The sequence below is a fragment of the Seriola aureovittata genome, chromosome 2 (genome assembly GCF_021018895.1).
Source record: "Seriola aureovittata isolate HTS-2021-v1 ecotype China chromosome 2, ASM2101889v1, whole genome shotgun sequence".
In the NCBI taxonomy this organism is placed as follows: Eukaryota; Metazoa; Chordata; class Actinopteri; order Carangiformes; family Carangidae; genus Seriola; species Seriola aureovittata.
In genome coordinates this window covers 21,639,198-21,657,500 of record NC_079365.1, presented here as the reverse complement: position 1 = coordinate 21,657,500, position 18,303 = coordinate 21,639,198, and the positions used below count along the sequence as shown (strand labels likewise).

At 40.5% G+C, this 18,303-nt stretch overlaps 2 protein-coding genes across 4 annotated transcripts in view; one reads left to right on the top strand and one right to left on the bottom strand.

Annotated features, from left to right (window-relative positions):
- Positions 1-5,021, bottom strand: part of rbck1 (RanBP-type and C3HC4-type zinc finger containing 1) — a 6,904-nt gene extending 1,883 nt beyond the window's left edge. Inside the window, exons 1-12 of one of the 3 annotated variants that reach the window (XM_056364600.1) lie at positions 4,924-5,021; positions 4,623-4,670; positions 4,082-4,226; positions 3,638-3,734; positions 3,090-3,288; positions 2,643-2,800; positions 2,345-2,518; positions 1,797-1,957; positions 1,568-1,664; positions 824-1,003; positions 642-740; positions 1-83 (exon numbers count right to left, since the gene is read on the bottom strand). The exon at positions 1-83 is cut by the window's left edge and continues 61 nt beyond it. In XM_056364600.1, the coding sequence (XP_056220575.1) occupies positions 1-83; positions 642-740; positions 824-1,003; positions 1,568-1,664; positions 1,797-1,957; positions 2,345-2,518; positions 2,643-2,800; positions 3,090-3,288; positions 3,638-3,734; positions 4,082-4,226; positions 4,623-4,662 (1,433 nt within the window). In that variant the 5' untranslated portion in view covers positions 4,663-4,670; positions 4,924-5,021. Of the gene's footprint in view, positions 84-641; positions 741-823; positions 1,004-1,567; positions 1,665-1,796; positions 1,958-2,344; positions 2,519-2,642; positions 2,801-3,089; positions 3,289-3,637; positions 3,735-4,081; positions 4,227-4,622 lie in introns of all 3 variants that reach the window. The other 2 variants (XM_056364609.1, XM_056364590.1) reach the window with 2 other exon arrangements.
- Positions 5,022-5,800: 779 nt separating this feature from the next.
- necab3 (N-terminal EF-hand calcium binding protein 3) overlaps positions 5,801-18,303 on the top strand; it is a 40,442-nt gene continuing 27,939 nt past the window's right edge. Inside the window, exons 1-2 of the mRNA XM_056364639.1 lie at positions 5,801-6,131; positions 15,921-15,945. Coding sequence (XP_056220614.1) covers positions 5,976-6,131; positions 15,921-15,945 — 181 coding nt within the window. The 5' untranslated portion in view covers positions 5,801-5,975. The remainder of the gene's footprint in view (positions 6,132-15,920; positions 15,946-18,303) is intronic.

Here is an 18,303-nt window from a genome sequence, read left to right as displayed (position 1 = left end):
CAGATCCAATCACAGCCATCTTTCTTCTGGACGATGATGTCACACCGCGGACATTTCATGGCCTCCCCGTTCTGCAGCAGGCTCTGTGGTGAAACACAGTGAAACAGTGTAAAATGTTACTTTGCATCATGAAACAATTATGAGTTAAGAACTCAGAGTCTGAGGTACTGCTGGTGCATCACACATGGATATTGAAATATTGTCTAACTTATTGAAAATCCATGTCAGAAACTGTCTCCAAAATACTTTACAGTTCAACGCACAGATGAAAGAGATTTTATGAATCATGTTAAAGAAAACAGACACTCCATCAGCCCTTCCAGTTTAGGTTAGCGGCACACATCTGTTTTCATGCACGATTATAAAATATTTACAGGGCCTTAGACAAGATAAAAATAAATAAAAGCTCTGTGCGATTACTTTTTAAAAATAAAATACTAACTTTAAAAGTTGAAAATTGTATTGCTGCTAAGGAAGTGGTCTGTTCTTTCGTTCATAATGAACAGAAACTATAAAATACAAGATTGTTACTGTTCCGCACATGTTTCTGGATCCATGCTGATCTGCCAACACCAGGGTGCACATGCCTGTTTATTGTCTAATATTAACAGGTGTAAATTTTCACACACTGGTTGACCTACCTCAAGCATCTGCTTAGTCTGCTGAGCCGCCTGGTCGTTCTCTGCTCGGATGCGCAGGTCATCCTGGTAGTCCTTACAATTCATGCCTTCATGGATGGCCTGAGAATACACACATTATCTCTTCTGCTTGCGTCGAAAGAAAAACTTTACTCAGTTAATGTAATAAAATGTAAGAAAGCTACCCTGCAGAGGATGCAGTTGGTCTCATCGCACAGTTCACAGTGGAACTCGTTGACTTCATCCTCGTAGACGCACCACCCTCGACAGTTGGGAGTCTGACAGTGGAAGCTGTGCTCTGCGCGGCTCTCTGCGATGCTCAGACGCAACTCCAGAAACCGCTGGTGCTCTTCCTCTGTGAGCAGCTGCATCCAGGATCATACAGTTAGCAGTAACAAAGAGAAAGTCAGAGAGTGTACATATGATATGGATGTCACTTACACATAAAAGGAAATAAAGAAACTGCGACTTGTTGGTTGGCGCTTTGCCTGAAGCTTAATATACTGTAAATTGTACTGTAAATCCCCACTGTCCTATTGTTGAACATTTATGACTCAGGTATGCCATATGCTGTTGTTCAGCTGTTCACGCTATGAGATAAGATCATTTTTTATTTACCTTTTTAAAATCTTCTCTTCAAAATTAGGGTAAGCAACATATATGTACTTTAATTTTAATGTCAAATGGCAGAAAAAAAACTCCCTCACTTAACTTCTATTCCATACTTTTCTACAAGTTCTTACATTTTATAGGAGGGTTTGAAGAGGAATTTTTTATTAGTCCGACCAATCAGATCAATCATTTTCACAGTCATAACATGGATTATTTTCTGGATTGTTATTATTATTATTATTATTATTATTATTATTATGTGATTGTGAGTCCCATCAGCTTTTAGATTCTGAAAGTGTCTTGTCCTCCTGTCTCACCGCTTTAATTTCTCTGTCCAGTATCTTGCTGTCACATTTGTCAGGACAGGACACCTCAGCATCTTGACTGTTCACTATTGTCCCTCTTAGACACTCCCTGGACAAGGACACGCACACGTAAAACACACAGAAGAAATAATGTCATGTATATTCAGACTTACAGAAAAGCGGACAGAATACTTGTCGTTTTATGTCGTATGAAATGCTACAAAGCTGTTTCCTGTCTGACCTGCAGAAGGTGTGCAGACACTCCCTGAGCACAATGCCCTCTCCTGGCTCCAGGGTAGAGAAGCAGATGGGACAGTCTGTCTCTGTGGCATTGGGGATAAGGCGCTGATCTTCTGTTGCCAACAAGTACAGGTAGTTCTTCTCTCGTTCCACCTGCTGAGCCTTCATTACCCAGCAAGAGAGAGAGATACATACACAGCACAAAGATTCATTACAAACTGTCATTATAAATATCATAACCCTGTGTTTCCAGCAAAGTTTTAATAGACTCTGGTGGTGTTATGTCTACTTTTCCATGCGTCATTTTTATTTTGTTGTGCAGAGTATACAGTAAGTGTCATCTATTGGTTCTGCATTTATCATAAATATTGTATCATAAAGGATTTTACTTTTGTCTTTTCCATACAAGAGAGCTATGCTAATCATCCAGTGACTTTAGATTACTACATATAACTTCATGTTTCAGTAACAGATTTATGCTTATAAGTCACCACACAACAACCAACAAAAGGTTCCGGGAGTTCTGGTTGTTTGGATTTTTAATGTTACCTGTTCATACTGCAGCATGGCCAGCTGCTCCTGCTGAATCCGTTGAACCTCCTGCTGGTCTGGCTGGTAGATGTCGGGCACCTTGTAATCCTGTGGCCGTTCCCCTCCACACATCTCACAGCCAGGACGTGTTGGCTTGTTCACGTATGTACACGAAGTACAGGCCCAGCCCAACTACACACACACAAACACATTACAATACAGTAGAGCTTACACAGCCCCTGGATACACATATAGGCAGTTTTATAGGGCTCAGACGCAATGCAGACATAATGCGTAACACAGTTTGTACACTGACCTGAGGTTTAGGAGGCACGGCTGGTTTAGGAGCAGTTGGGGGTTTAGGAGGAGGAGTAGGAAAAATCTGTTGAGGCTCTCGAGGAGCTGCCTTCGCACCACCACCTCCGCCTAGCCCTCTAGGAAAAAGCTGCATCGACTCCATCGACTCCACGATGCCTAGGAATAGATTATCATACCATAAAACTTATATTTATCCGGTAATCAAGGCTAGCGATCACAGAAAAACATTTCTGTCTAGGGCTGGGTATTGAGATACTGAACTTCAATGTATTTTCAGATTTGACAGAAATGTATCTGTATCCAGCAGCAAACACTGTCACGTTTATGAGCATTTGTCAATATTTTAATAAACTAAATCAGTAGATTAACTAAAACTGAAACTTATTTGTAGTCTTGATCTGTGTGTGTGTGTGTGTGTGTGTGTGTGTGTGTGTGTGTTACCGACCCTCAATTCGTAGCTGTTCCTGGTCCTGGATGTGTTGATGCCGTGTGAGATGACCAGCATGGGCGGAGAGGATGAACAGGAAAGCCTGGTCCCCGTCTTTACGGACACCGTGATTGTACAACGTGTCCCGGTCCTGAGCCAACCTTTTGCCGATGACCCAACGCTGCAGCAAAGGGTGGAACCCAAAGTCATGGCTGATCTGTGACGGGGAAATTAGGGACAGACAAGATCATTTGACACAGCTGTAATGTAACATCTGTTGAGAGGGAAAATGATTCTCGCTTGTGATCGTGACTGATGATAACAGAAGGTGTGTATGAACTGCATATGTGCCAGTGTTCGTGTACATGCATTTAAATAAAGTTTACACACAAAAAAATCAGTATGTTACAGAAATCTGTGCTGCAAAGAATTGCATTAGAAATATAAAACTTCTAACTTAGTAATACCAGAAAGAAGCACCTGCTGTCCTACTATAGTATGCTATATTTTTCATAACAATACATAGGAAACAGGAACAGTCATCAAAGTTGCTGTCACATCAGTACCTTATCTTTAAGTTGTGCAATTGTCATACCAGCAGAAACCACAACATTCACTGGGATGTAGTTATCTGACTGAGCATCCTCCACTCCAACCTTCAACCTACAGAACAGAAATCAACAGAACCTGTCAGTGTTGTGTTATTCTGTATTTTATCTGCTTACTGCATAACAGAATCAAATGTAACCACACACAGGGACTCAGTCATGCATGCGCACACTTTTGTTATTCATTGCTTGTTGCCATATACTTTACTTTCATTTCCCACCAACCCTTATCCACTATATAATATATTAACAGAGCTCACTCTAAAAATAAACACTTCTCTTCAAAAGAGGGAAACTCTTCCCCCGCAAGAGACAAGGTTCATGGTTTTCTGTTATGGAAAAAATCAGGCCAAGGTAAGGAAGTCAAACACAAACATACACCTACACACTGTGGTGTCCCACCTTATGGAGTCCTGAGGGTAGGCCTGGCTGTTGATACTGACAGACACTGGGACAGAGAGTTGTGACAGCCTCTGGCACAGTTTAACAGCCTCTTCACTGTTCCCACTGCTGAGGGCTTCACCCAGAGCGAGGGCGAGTTCCTCCGCTGCAAAGGGAGCAAGGAAAAAGTTCTATCCCTAACGTCACTTATTAACAACACATGCCATTTCTTAACAATGGCTGCCACCATTGGATGGCAGTGTTTTATGGATTAAATATGCGGTATCTTGTCTATAGTTTTTTTCTGTGTACTTTCCCCCTACATAAGAGGAAATAAAAATTTGAACTGAATGTCTTTTAGTTTGGTAGAACACAATCAAAACAATGGCCTGTCCCCCCACACATATGACAGAGATCAACAATTAACAGTGACACAAATGAAACATATTCGTTCCACGAAGACAGAATTAATGAAATGGGTGGTCTCATATCAGGAGTATACGTGAAACTAGATGTGATTAATGCCCTTACAACAAAATCGAAACTAAGTTGAGCTGCTTACCCTCCTTCAAACAAACTGTCGGTGCATCTTGGGAGGCCATGATCACGCCTGAAACGACAGGTAACATAACATGTGTCGCAGCAAACGTTGCTGTTAGGACAAAAAAACTAAACGAAAAAAAACTAACTCAGCTGTTGGTAAAACAAAAGATTTGACACCCAACTTTCCCCCCCGCTTCTCGTGCTGTCAACGCACCCAAACAGTCACTTCCGCAAGTCGACTCCGTGGTGAGAGAGAGAGGGAGAGAGAGGTTGTGTGAAGGCAAAGCTGGACTGAAAATCACAGCCTTGAGAAGACTAACCTGCGTGTTTCTCTGCCTCTTTTTCTAGAGCAAGGAGCCTCTGACACTGACACTGACACAAACAGCTGGAAACGAAAGTGAAACTGACTCAAGTTCAGGAAGAGGAGATTTAAAAGGATTGCTTTGTTATTGCTCCGCCCCGCCGTCTTACTCCTGAAAAGCTTATATGGCATGATGTTGATGATGTTTAAATAAACTTCAAGTACAAAATCGATAAGATTTGTCGTTCCACTATCTAAACAGCCCTCACTAGCACTCATTTTCTTTACCTTCTGTAATTTAAGGCAGATCATTGTGATCAACTCTACACTAGTCAGTCCAAAGACACTTGAGTTTATGAATAATGACAACAATAAAACTGCAATGAAATAGCCAATGTAATGGAATACAACCGTAACGTAACAGAATATAATCATAACTGAATATCATTTTTTTAAAAGGTCAAAATAGTGACTTACAACATCCAGCAGATGGCAGTGTCTGTCTAGTGGTTTGGTTCTCACTGTAACTGTCAGATTCTGACGTTTAACTATACATTCATTTTGAAATAATAATTAAAAAAAAGGCTGATTGTATATTTGACCTCAACTATAAGATGTAGAAGAGAGGAAGAGATAAGAGAATAGATAATATTTTCAATAGTGAAAATTACTCACTCATGCTTTTGCGTAACAAAGTATTATAGTAGTATATTATTTGGATATAAGATTTCTGTGATTCATGTATAAACAAAAGTATATGATAAATAATAGAGGCTATAGGGAGCGTTTGTTACTGATCTAACCAACACTTTGATCCAGATGCACGGCGCAGATAAACGAGCCAATCACAGCGACTCCAGCAGGAGGGGCTGGCATCTCTGCTCGGCAGCAGGATTCGCACCACAAAGTTGCAGAGCGTCTCCGAGTCTCCGCCTGCTCCGCTATAGCTTTCACACCTGCCACCTGCCTGTCCTCCACCACACCTCAACCTCCACTTCACTTCACTTCACTTCAGCCGTCAACAGTTTGAGCGATCTGCACCAATCAAGGTGTGTCTCGACGCATTCAAAGATGCTGGCTTGTACGGAGATGATCACTATGTGCCTGCAGTCGGCCAAACAGAAGCATCTTCGGGCTCAGCAGCATCATCAGCAGCAGCATCAGCAGCAGCAGCAGCAGCAGCAGCCGCTCCACAGCACCGGGCAAGGGCTTACTATCTTTCATGATGTGAGTGGATCGACTCTCTTACTCATGCATCACCGTGAAAAAAGTGTTATTTGTCCACTGAATATTTTGTGTTTTTTGCAATTTATGTTAGTAGTCTTAAAAGCATCTTCAATGTCGTGTGATATTAACAGTTAAAGTCAGAATACATTAAAACTGCAAGATGAAAAAAAACATTTTAGTGTAATTTTGACACTTGTGCTTGTTTCTCTGTTGAAATTTCTATGAAAGTGTTGTTTTATCTAATTTTATTCATTACACATCTAAAGATGATAGGCTACTGTGTGTGTGTGTGTGTGTGTGTGTGTGTGTGTGTGTGTGTGTGTGTGTGTGTGTGTGTATGTGTGTGTGTGTCAGAGCAAAGTAGGAGGCACTGCAGCTGCTTCCTCTGCATGATAAATTAAGCTCTCACAGTCAGACAGTTTTAGGGGCTGCTGGGGGGGTCTCCTCTTTTTGTTGGGCACACACGCGCGCGCGCACACACACACAAACACACACAAGAGCACTTGAAACAAATACACATAAAAATCTTTTATCAAAATATTATCAAATCAATTGAAGGATATTTAGTTGCTTTAGGGTTGTGACATGTTTTAGTTTTTTTTTATTACAATGAATTTTGATTTTTTTAGTGCTGTGTTCGAGTGCTTGACTTCTCTCTTTATCTCTCAGACACACACACACATACATATAATTACACACAAACATGCATCTACCCCAATTGGATTAAACCACTAACACCCGCTGACTTATTAACCTACAACACTGCAGCAGAGCCCATCCATCAACAGGGTAATTATCCATCCATCACATACTGTCTTGTCTTGGGTTAGTAGGCCAATGATGTGTCCAAATCTGAGCTCTCACTAACTGACAGCTTTCCATCTACTGTGACACTAATGTAGTGCACAGACAGCCTCGTCTAAATAAGGACACATTACTCGCATTTTGCAGAAATGTCACTTTATTGGTGCACACGCTGTCCCTGAGCGGATTACAGCACCAGAGTGCCTCTGCAATTAGTCCTCAACCTTGAATTTTTGTGTTGTCAGAGCGGAGGCAGACTAACAGGAACACTCTGCTTGATGGTTCCCTGCTCAGAAACATGATCATGTTTGAATTGTCTAAAGCAGCCTGCGTAGGAGATAATGGTGTTGAGAAATAATAAATGCTCTTAGGCCAGTCAAGGGCATGCTGTCTTAGTTTTGATTACCACACTTGTCTGATCATTGTCTCATTTTACCACATTCATTCTCCTTTTTGTCTTTCCACTCGGGTTCGGTGATGACCAGACATTTTTCAGACATTGGAAATCACATTCTTGCCTGTAGGTTGCCCAATTATTCCACTGGGACCGCTGACAGATTTTGACTTGAGAAATCTAGTTCTGCATTTTAAGGCAGGTATAGAGAACTGTCTTGTGCTGCTATGGCATTTCCCACAGTGCTAAGTTGGCTGTATAAAGTCAGCTGGTCAGATGCTAAACCTAAAAACAAGCATGAATATTTTGTGTGCCTGGAGACAATGTTGTAAAGTAGATCAATGGTGATTGATTTTTCAGAGATAATGCCAGTGAATGAACTTTATTATTGCAGGGGTACACATTGATTTTCAATAGTGTTCTGGTGATAAAACACACACACACACACACACACACACACACACACACACACACACACACACACAACTAAGTAGAATGGAGATGTTAACTAATGTAAAAGCGTTTATTTGAAAGAATAAGACCAATTACCAGCTGTACATCGACACACAGATGTCCACTGTGACAGGAATATCAGTACATCAGTAGCAGGTCTATACTGAATCATTCTACATGGTGATGATTGAGTAAGATGTAGAGATTGTACATCTTACAACCCAGATTCCAAGGGTAAGAGACAAAGCCGTGCCTGAAAAAATGTCCTGTTCAAAGGCCAGGGACAATCAATGATGCCGGTGATGATTGTAAGAGGCGGTTTTATCATCCGCATTGTTGGCTGCTTTTTTATTGTCTTTGTTTTGTGTATCCAGTGGTTGGTTTCTGAGGCTTACTTGATCTTCAACACTTTCTGTTTTTTGTCCTTTCTCTCTCTCTCTCTCATCCCTGTCCTCCCTCTCCTGATCTTCATCTTTTGCTGATCTTGAACTGGAGAAAAAAAAGACATGTATGGAAACAAAGAAAAAAGATACATTAAGAAAAACAGGAAAAATTTCAGTCAATATCCAAGAAAACAAATGAAAAATATGACACGTAGAATATGCTCAACAAAATATGATCAGTAGCTCTGGTTTCCTCTTTGTTGGAAATCTAAAAAGCAAAACAAAACAGTGTGTCAGCAGAGCCTGAGAGAACCCACCGTCTTAACACCTGCCACCATGACATCAGAACAGCAGCGCTCTGGGAAGCAGGTATGACCTTTTCTGGGCTTGCTGTAAATGATGCATTATCGTCTACTGACACTGGTGAGCCCAAAGACAGAGCCAAACAAACAGGTTTAACAGTATTGTACCTGGATTCAACACTGCTTAGATGGGTAATGGTTCCAAAGGAGGGATAAGAAAAGACTACTGACTGAGAAGGAATTAAGGAGATTTACTGTACAATAAGCAGGCACTTAAAGTAGACAGAAAATTATTTTCAGATTCATGTATAAAACAATAAGGAGGGTTCATGATGTCCTGCCATCATGCTATTATTAAAAAAAATATTTTTTAATTTAACTGAATCACGCAGAGAGCAATTTGCAGCTTTACAGTCACCTCCAAGTCTAGACCGGTGAATCAGAAAAGCAGCAACGAGTGTGTTGTGAAGTGGTTTGAAATGACCTGGCTCTTGTTATTAGTCAGGATTGAAGTTGTAGAGAGACAGGGGTTGACAGGCAAAGGGTAGAAGTGCAGACTTTGAGCTTGTTGACCTAAGGAAAATGAAAGTGAGGGGCAGGTTTGGCTGCTATTATTAACCTGTAGGTCAAAAATGACGAGCATGTCAGTCCTGACCGCTGCCTGACAATGGAAACAACAGACTGGGGGGTGGGGGGGGGTGGGGTGGGGGGGGGGGGTAGAATCGATAAAAGATATCACATTTTTGTTTAAATTTTATTTTCATAGCACAGCATCTTTGTAAAAAAAAAAAAAAAAAAAAAAAAAGGTAGATTTATTCCTGTGGCACTGGTTGATAACTGTGCTGCATGCAGGAGATGTTTAAAACAAATTATAGTGTCACATGTGAACTGTTGAAAATTTGAATTTGTCGTGGTCCTATGAAACTGAAAATGCTGATTTAAGAAATACGGTGTTAAATTTGTAACTTCTGAAATTTAAATTGTAGGGCATAGGTTAAACCAAGTGATATATGCAGTTATTCTTGTTTCAGATTCAGTTTTCACCTTGCAAGTGTTAACTTCTTGGAACACCTTTGTGCATGGTGGTTTCCCCATTCTCTTATTTTGACAGTGATTTATAATGGAGCATACTTTCCCCAGTTTAGTCCAATTATCTGAACCACATGAGAACAAAGGTGATCATTAAAACTGTCACCCAAACTGTCCATTGTAAACACCTATTTGATTTACAAGAGCCACTTCAAACTACTTCAGCTTTGTCCACTGTACTTAAGTTGTGTGTGCATTAACAATTCAGTAGATGTTTACAGTGTAATAAGCATTGTGGGAGCTCTGATCTTTATTTTCACTGCAGATAAGTGTCATTATGGTTACACTGGGAACTATTTAAAACTTGTCAGATCATTTGTGCAGTTACCCTGTGTAGTCTGTTGTCCTCAGATCCTGCCTCATCCTTAGATCTCAGAATTTATGCAGTATGAAGCCAAGAACCGTTTCCATTTTGTGGACAATAAAGTTCCTTATAAACCGAGTAAAACCCAGGCTATGACAGACTGGAATTTTCCTCTGTTGACCAGAAGGCAGCTCCTGTTCTCATAGCTGCCAGCGCCTGACTCACACTCTGTACTATGGTCAACCATAAGCCATATTGTGGCCTTGTGTCTTATTCACATCAGGCAACAAATGGCTTTCCCAGGGATAGTCACTCATTTGCACAGTTGTCATTCTTTTACTGATTTCAGCTGATTCGTGTCAGACAAGTTTATTACCTTCTGCTTTGAAGCACCACCCTTTCATACAGTGACTGTCATTGGTAGCATAGGTGGAGTGGGGGGTGGGGGTTAGGGTGTCGTGGCTTATGGCAATTATGCTCATCGACACACATGACAAATCTATTGATAGAAACGTGCTATTGGATCAGTCAAGGTAACTTTCAGTGTGACAACCATCAGATTTGTCATGTGTGTCGATGGGCACAACTGCAGTATTACAGTCCTACACACCAGAAGAGATGGACAGAGGAAAGTCAGACTTCAGCAGAAAGGTCCAGCATGTTTCCTTATTTTTTCCTCACAGGAACAAATGCAGATGACTGGCAGTTAGCATTAGGAGAAATATGTGATATTTCAGTATGACAAGCATCAGTATAAGGCCAGTATATTGTTGTTCTACAGGTAACATTCATTTTTAATCTATCATTTTTGTCAGATGTAGGAGCGTTTTGTCAATATGCACCTTTAAGAAAAAGTTTGTAATTTGTGTAATTGCATTTCCACACAGATAGTTAAATGTTTAAAATTCAGATTCTGTTTATTAGATTTATTTTCTAAACTCCAGACTCCAGACGCTGTGGGACTCACATTCAGTACCAGGCAGTTGATTTCTGCAAGCAAAGAAGACATAACAGCCCGGGAAATTTTACTCACCGAGTATTTCACTTACTGATCGTGGACTGCTCACAGAGCCAGGTTTCAGTTGCTGCCACGTTGGTTTCTATATACAAAGAAATCATGGTGTATTGTCCACCCAGTCAGCATATGTTGGCAGTCTTTATGTTACGACACAGCTAGGGGAAAAGGGAAGCAACATAAAACCAGGTGTTATTCGTAAATCAAATTTATTGCATAACCCAGATGCTAAATAAGGAAACAAAAATACAAACAAGGTGAGAGGATAACTAAAGTAGGGGAACAGAAGCCAATAAAGAGCCCAACTGTGCGATTCTAACCAACCCCAAAACACAAGCAGCACCCCTGTTCCTAATGTGTCCAACAGTCTTTTTCTAAGGGTGTGATGCACAATCACAATTTTAAAACTAACCCAGTCCCCAACAATCACTACCAGCATCTCAAACCAAATCACAAATTACACACACGTTGACAAAGGCGATAAAGAGGCGCGCTGCCTATCATGTCAGCCGCCACTAATGATGTGCTGGCCGGGTTCTTAAGCTCTTTTCCTCTGAATGCTTGAATGACTACAGCTGTGGTGAGGACTCAGGATCATTGTCGGACCAATAGGAGAAACCGGCCGTGGAGTTGGAGGCTCTTCCTCTCTGCTTCGACCAATCCCGTCACGGAGTCCGCGCAGCCTGATCAGCATACAGACAAAACACACTGTAAGAAGCAGGTGACTGCGCTGCGCTCATTTGAACATATTTTTATGTCGTGCAGAAAGTTGAACAAGAAAGAGCTGAACTGATGACACAATTACGGACGATTGCCCCGGTAGAGCATAACATTAAAAGTATTGAAGTAATGGCTTGCAATGGCTTGTTACAGCAAGTAGCATCGCTGGAGTGTAGCTTCATCTTCCTCTTCTGTGTTATTACTGGAAGCTCATCAACCAGTGTTAAAGATGCAAGGCGCCACCTATTGGAGTGGGGTGTGTGTATCATGCTACAAATTGGTAAATAGAACATAGACTGTATATACAAATAAATAATTCATTAACAAGGAAATTCCTGTGCTTGGTGCGTGTACTTCACTCCTCACGTTTCACTCTGCACAAAGGACGTTACTTCCAGTTTCATTCATGCTGTTGAGACTCATCCTGACACTGACCTCAATCACTGCAGGTGTCCCTCAAAAAGCCTTTTGAAGCTGTCACAACTGGCCAAAATAACCTCACAGATTGTTTCAAACCCAGATTTCCCCACAACCATAGCAAGACATGTATGCACACATGTACATGTCCTAACAGAAGTTGATCTGCAATAAAGCTATACCACTATATCCCCATATAGACTAGAATAGCTTGTAAGAACCTTTATGATATACCTTACCTGTTACCTTTTTGAGACTTATTTTGAAAGCAATATGTGAGGCTACATGGGAAAGTGGTCTCAGACTTTTGGCCACCACTGTATATAAACTAACCCTATACTGAGAGGTGTTCCTAATTTTTTGTCCATCCCATTTATAGGAATTAGACTTGACAAACTATTAGGAACACTTCTCAGTACACTTAAACATTACCACAATTACAGCCTCTACACTGACCATTAAAATAAACCAACACTTTTCAAACACATTCAGGAAATACTGAACATTATAATTCTCATGAAGGAGGATTTACTGAAAGGCCTGTTCCATTATACTGCATTAGTTTCATCCAGGTTCACCTAATACATATATATGAATTCAAATTCAAGGAGACTTACAAATGCTAAAACAAATCAGCCCTTTATTTAAAGTTTACCCAATATACAGCAACGCTTAATAAAATGCATTCTTTTGAACAGAATGGTAATGGGGTTAATGGGGCAGAAATAAGTTACTGCAGATTGCCTTAAAAGGTCCACTGTGTAACTCAGGGGTGTCCAAACTTTTTGCAAAGAGGGCCAGATTTGGTAAGGTGAAAATGTGTGGGGGCCGACCATTCAGCCTGACATTCTTTGAACCATTAACATTTAATACAAATGAACTATTTTATGAAATTTGTTATTGCAAATGGCATACTTAATTTTTTTTTCATTTTCAAGTTTTTGCCAAAATCACTCTGCCTTTCATATTTGAAGACCACATAAAATGAAGAAAAGGTCTGTCTGGAAAAAAAACTTTTGGGAAGATGAAACATATCTAGGTTCATTTGAAACATTACGTATTATTCACTATTAAATGCTCACTGTAAACTTCTAAATTCAAAACAGTGGTCCGTGCATATTCAAAACTTTGGTTTTGATCATCACAAAAAAATCAATTCACTGAGATTTTACAATTTATTCACCTCAGAGGACTAAACACATATCTTGCCTGCACTAATGTGAAGGGTGATACTGAGATCTCGACTGCAGTATGTAGGCCTAGTCCAGGTCTGGCTCAAAAACAGTGGTTTTGATGCGCAAGACGTCACGCAGGTGAGAGTCACTTAGTCTCGTCCTCGCGCGGCTCTTGTTAATGTTCATAACCGAGAATGTCTTCTTGCACAAGTATGTCGAGCCAAACAAGCTCAGCATTTTCTTAGCAAATGTTCGAATCTCTTGGAACCTGCCTTCATCCAGCTGGCGGTAGAAGTTGACAAGAGGGAGCTGTTGGTGCCGACTGCTTCGTAATTCAGCGAAAAAATACTCCAATTTCCACTTGTCCTGGAAGCGGCGGCCCTCGCTGTCAACTTTTCTTTTTTTTAGTTACAGTCGCCATGTCAGAAATGGGCTGGGCTGAAAGGATCACACAAGGGTCACGGCGGCCACAGGTCTACTGCCATCTTCTGGTGAAATGTAAAATAGCTTTTTTTGTACGCGTGTATTTTATACTGTGGTCAACAGTGCTGGCGGGCCGCATATTATTGATTATATGACAGAGGCTGTAGGCCGGTGAAAATTTGAACACGGGCCGCAATTGGCCCCCGGGCCGGACTTTGAACATGCCTGCCATAAAGAAACGTTCAAAATTCATAAGCTACAGCGAAAACCCATGAACTGCAGCGGGAAGATAAGGTAAAAGTCCAACAGCAGCTGTGCATGAGGTCGAAGATACTAATGACAGCAGCAAATGCAGGTGCAGCAACAGGTCGGTGGCGACTTGTGGGGAAAAAATAACGCTATGACTAGTGTAAGGAGATATTTTGTGTTTGAGCGGATCAGAAGGGACAAGTTATAGACGAAAGGCCAATATGCAAATGGTGCCACAGGACGAAACGCCTCAAAATTATCTTACCAGCTTAAAGACAGACATCCGCTTCTGTACACAGAATTCAGCTCCACACAACGTTCACAAAGGCTAAGGTTAGCTTGTAGAGGCTAACGTAGCGATAGCTAATGAGGAGAGCTAGGTGCTCACAAAATTAGCAGGCTACAGTCATCACCGTTCAGTCTGTTAAAATATAACGCTGACTTTTAAAATGAATATTTTCAGACCATGGGTCTCTCACCTTGTTAGCCAGTTTAAACTACTGCTTCACATGTGCGTGTGTGGTAGCACACTGTGTGGGCAGTAGTCTCTGATGTCTGTCTTTTGCCATTTTATTGAATTTGGTATCGAAGAACTTCAGTATTATTGGTACCAAGTACCAAGATTCTGGTATGTCACATCTCTACACTATGCACAACTGCATATGTAAAATGTACCTGTTCCATGTGAAACAAGTTTGTGAGGCTATTTATTTGCATTTGTAGCAAGTGAGTGTTGTGATAGCTTTTGAGGTGATAGTTTTGTTTTTATTAAGTGACCATGTATCCCTCATTCATTCAGAAACATCCTCATCATAGTTGCTATTTTAACAAACAACTGACTTTGGCATCACAGTCTCTCATGCTAATCATAAACCAACATTGAGTAACAGAAATCCCAGTGGGAATAGAATGAAAGGAGCCAGAACGATATGATTGTTCAATGTTGCCTGTATACATGTGTCAAAGAACGACAGCAAAAGACTAAGTACATTAATATTATTATTATCTAACAGTTCATATATCAGCTTAAATCAAATACCATTTGGGTATTAAAGTAGCAATACAGCACTGTAGTTTGCAGCTGCTGAGATTTTGACTTGTCATAACAGTAAAAGCACATGTGTAATTAATAACACTAATGGTGTCTCTGTTTAATTTAAAATGTACCAATCAATTAGCTAGCACACATAAATGCATGACCCTAGAACTTTGATTCAATCATCCTTAATGTTATTAATTGCACCTGTGCTCATTCTTCTATGACACAATAAAATGTTTGCAGTGAAAATGGCCCACTAAATCACTTGTGGGTGAAACATGGACTAGATCTTTTTGTAGCCACTGGCCAGTCAATGCACTTAGCTGCATCAGATGCCGAGAGCAGCAGCAGCAGCATTAGTGACTGATGCTCGGAGCTGATCTTTTGAATACACCACCGCTCTGTTAGTGCCCTGGGAGATCTGCTGGCTCCACATTCCTTTGGGCACCACTGATGAGCCTCAGCTTGTGGCTATTGCTCTCCTGTTTGTTTGGATCCTCATTATTTGTTACCTGGGCAACAACTGCTCTTACGTATTAAACTATACAGTATAATCAACAAATGTTTAATTCATTTGCACATCCACGTCACACGCTGCACATTGTATTAGTGCAGTTTGTCTGTGCGAGCTGAATATGGTTTTAAAGACATTTTTCCACTTGAGCAGATATAGTGACTAAGGAACCTTTAAGATAATAACTGTTTGGCCTTAAACTGATTCTGAAATTACTATTTACCTCAGAAGGATAAACCTGTTTTCAAATTGACCTAACATGAGTCACACATTCAGAGTATAACAGCCTTTGTCAGTGTCCTTGTTCGTATGACTATTCTGTTCAGTGCAGCAGAACAAATGAACCTTGTAAAGCAGACGTCAAACATCCTATTGTATTTTTGACAAACTGCCATGATGCTTTATAATCTGCACCTGCTTATTGCAAGAATCCCTTTATTGATGCTTGGCTAGAGGTAATAACCATCTCCTCTGCCCTCTTTCTTTTGTTTTTGTTTTTTTTTTTCAGATTTTCCGCCGAGCAGACAAAAACGGTGAGTGAACAGTACATAACATGTCCTGTGATGAATAATTTGTCACAATGCATGCTTGTTGTTTCCCCACATTCTTTCACTTGTTATTATTCCTGAGACAATCTGGGCGGAGAAACGAGGGACTTGCATGAATGACTCTTAGAGTGAAGCTCCTTTCCTGTTCATGGTCCAACAAGTTTCTCCGCCCAATTAAAATGATGCTAAGATCCTGGCTTATAGCCATGAGTGGAAGAGCGTGTCACACAAAATGAAGCACCTCTCTGTCAGTGTCGAAACAGTTGACTGGGTGCTGTTTACAAATTAATGTGAGTCATATTGACACGGGCTGAGCCAAGTTATTTTTTTTTCTGGCAGTGGGTGGATTGGGGGGTGGGGTGTTACCTTAAAGTAGGTAAGTATTATAGGTAAGAGAGACCTCTATGGACTATGCAATTTTAGGCCGATGTAAGTTGTAATTTGTGAGAGACGGACAGTCCTACAGTCTCTTTCAAAGTTCTGACAGTAAAAATGAAATGTAGAAACAAATGCTGACAGTGTGACTACTGCATGTCTACAAACGAACCAATCAGAATACGGTATGCAATGACACAGAATACAGTGGCCAACAGCAACATGTAGTTTACCACTCTGCATACATTACATTGTGGATTGCATATACCTATGGTAGGTGCTACTTCTGAATAGAGCAGTTACGATATCCAGGCAATCCAGGCATTCATTGCAAAATCTAACGTCCTTCAAAAAGATTGAAAAAAAAGATTTTATTAAACTGTCTTGTGCAGTGAGCCTGTAAGATGACTGTTATTGCACAGTGTGTAAGGCCCTCATAGATACTACATGTTTGTAAGCTTTGGTGATCAAACCTTGGAAGCACATAGACTCAAACAGAATTTGTTGTAATTACCGTTTGTCTCAATAACCCCTTGATATCAGGCTTTTATATATCATAGTTCTGTAATATGAAATGCATTCTGGGAGTTGTACTGGGATGAAATTACTTTTTTTTTCTACCAACTTTCCTTCAAGCTGTCTCATCTAATTTTACTTAAGTGATTGTCTTGTCTTTTGCAACTTTGAACCAATCCCAGGAAATGCGGCAACACTTGTTCCACGCAGCTGTTGGTTTACAGTGTGTCCTGTTGGATTATGGTAAATCTGAAAACATTCTGAAAGTGAAGAGCCACCTCTTGTGTGTGTATGGATGTGTGATTTTGTTGCATCATGGACTAATACTATTCGTCCCTGATATACCTCCACACCTGCGACAGCCAGCGCCAGAGGCATTATGTTTTCCAGTTGTACGTCTGTCTGTCTCATTCATGGGCAAGGTATATCTCAGTAACACCTTGAGGGAATTTCTTCAAATTTGGCACTAACATTCACTTAAGACTAAGAAGAGAGGACTTAAGGATGAACTGATTAGAATTTTGGCAATAACTCACAAATTTATATGCTAACACAATTTAACACTACTGTCTAATAGGATAAAATAATGAAGTGATGACATCTTATATCCAAAAGGTCAATTTCACTATGACGACATAATGTTTTGCAAAACACTTCTGGCCGTTACACAACGTTGTAAATAAGGAAGGGGAGATTGTGATCATATTTCCTTCAACTTGGCTGGTTGGTGGAGGCATTCAACCGTGAGGCGGCAATTCTAGTTTCAGATGTTTTAGACTGTTTTTCTGCTTTTAAAATTATCATGCTGTAATGGCACAAAATAATCCCACGTTTGTCTGATTCATCTGTTGCATTACTTTTGTCAAAACAAACAAAAAATGAATGAAAATGAAATGAAGCGTGAAAACATGACACTGAAACTGGCTCACAGAAACGTTTATTTACCCCACAGAGATTTCCAGCTTTTATAACCTTTGGGGTCCAGACGAGCACAACTCCACCAACACAAACTAAACCAAGAGCAACCACGACAGCTGAGCAGAGAAAGAGGAAGTGGTCTCAGCAGACCAAGAGAAAAATCTCAAATCTCAAACAGATGCTTGTCAGTAAAGCAAACGTGAAAGCAAACACAGAACATTTGAATGGGGTTGGAGGAGAGAATTAATTTTACAACAATAATAACCGTCGGCTTAATTTTGTTGCTGGTTTGGTTTTAGTTTGTTGTTTATACCACAACAATTCACTTCAAAATACAACATATGTAGCCATCAGTATTGAATTGCACAGATTTTAAAAGTGGAAAAATAGTAATCTTGGGGGGGGGGGGGTAGTGTCTCACACAGACCCATTCCATTATCTTGTCATCGCCCTGTTGATTGTCCCATATGCAAAATCTGCCAGACTCATCACATATTTATGAAAGTAATATTTCTTTCCCACTACATATGAGAT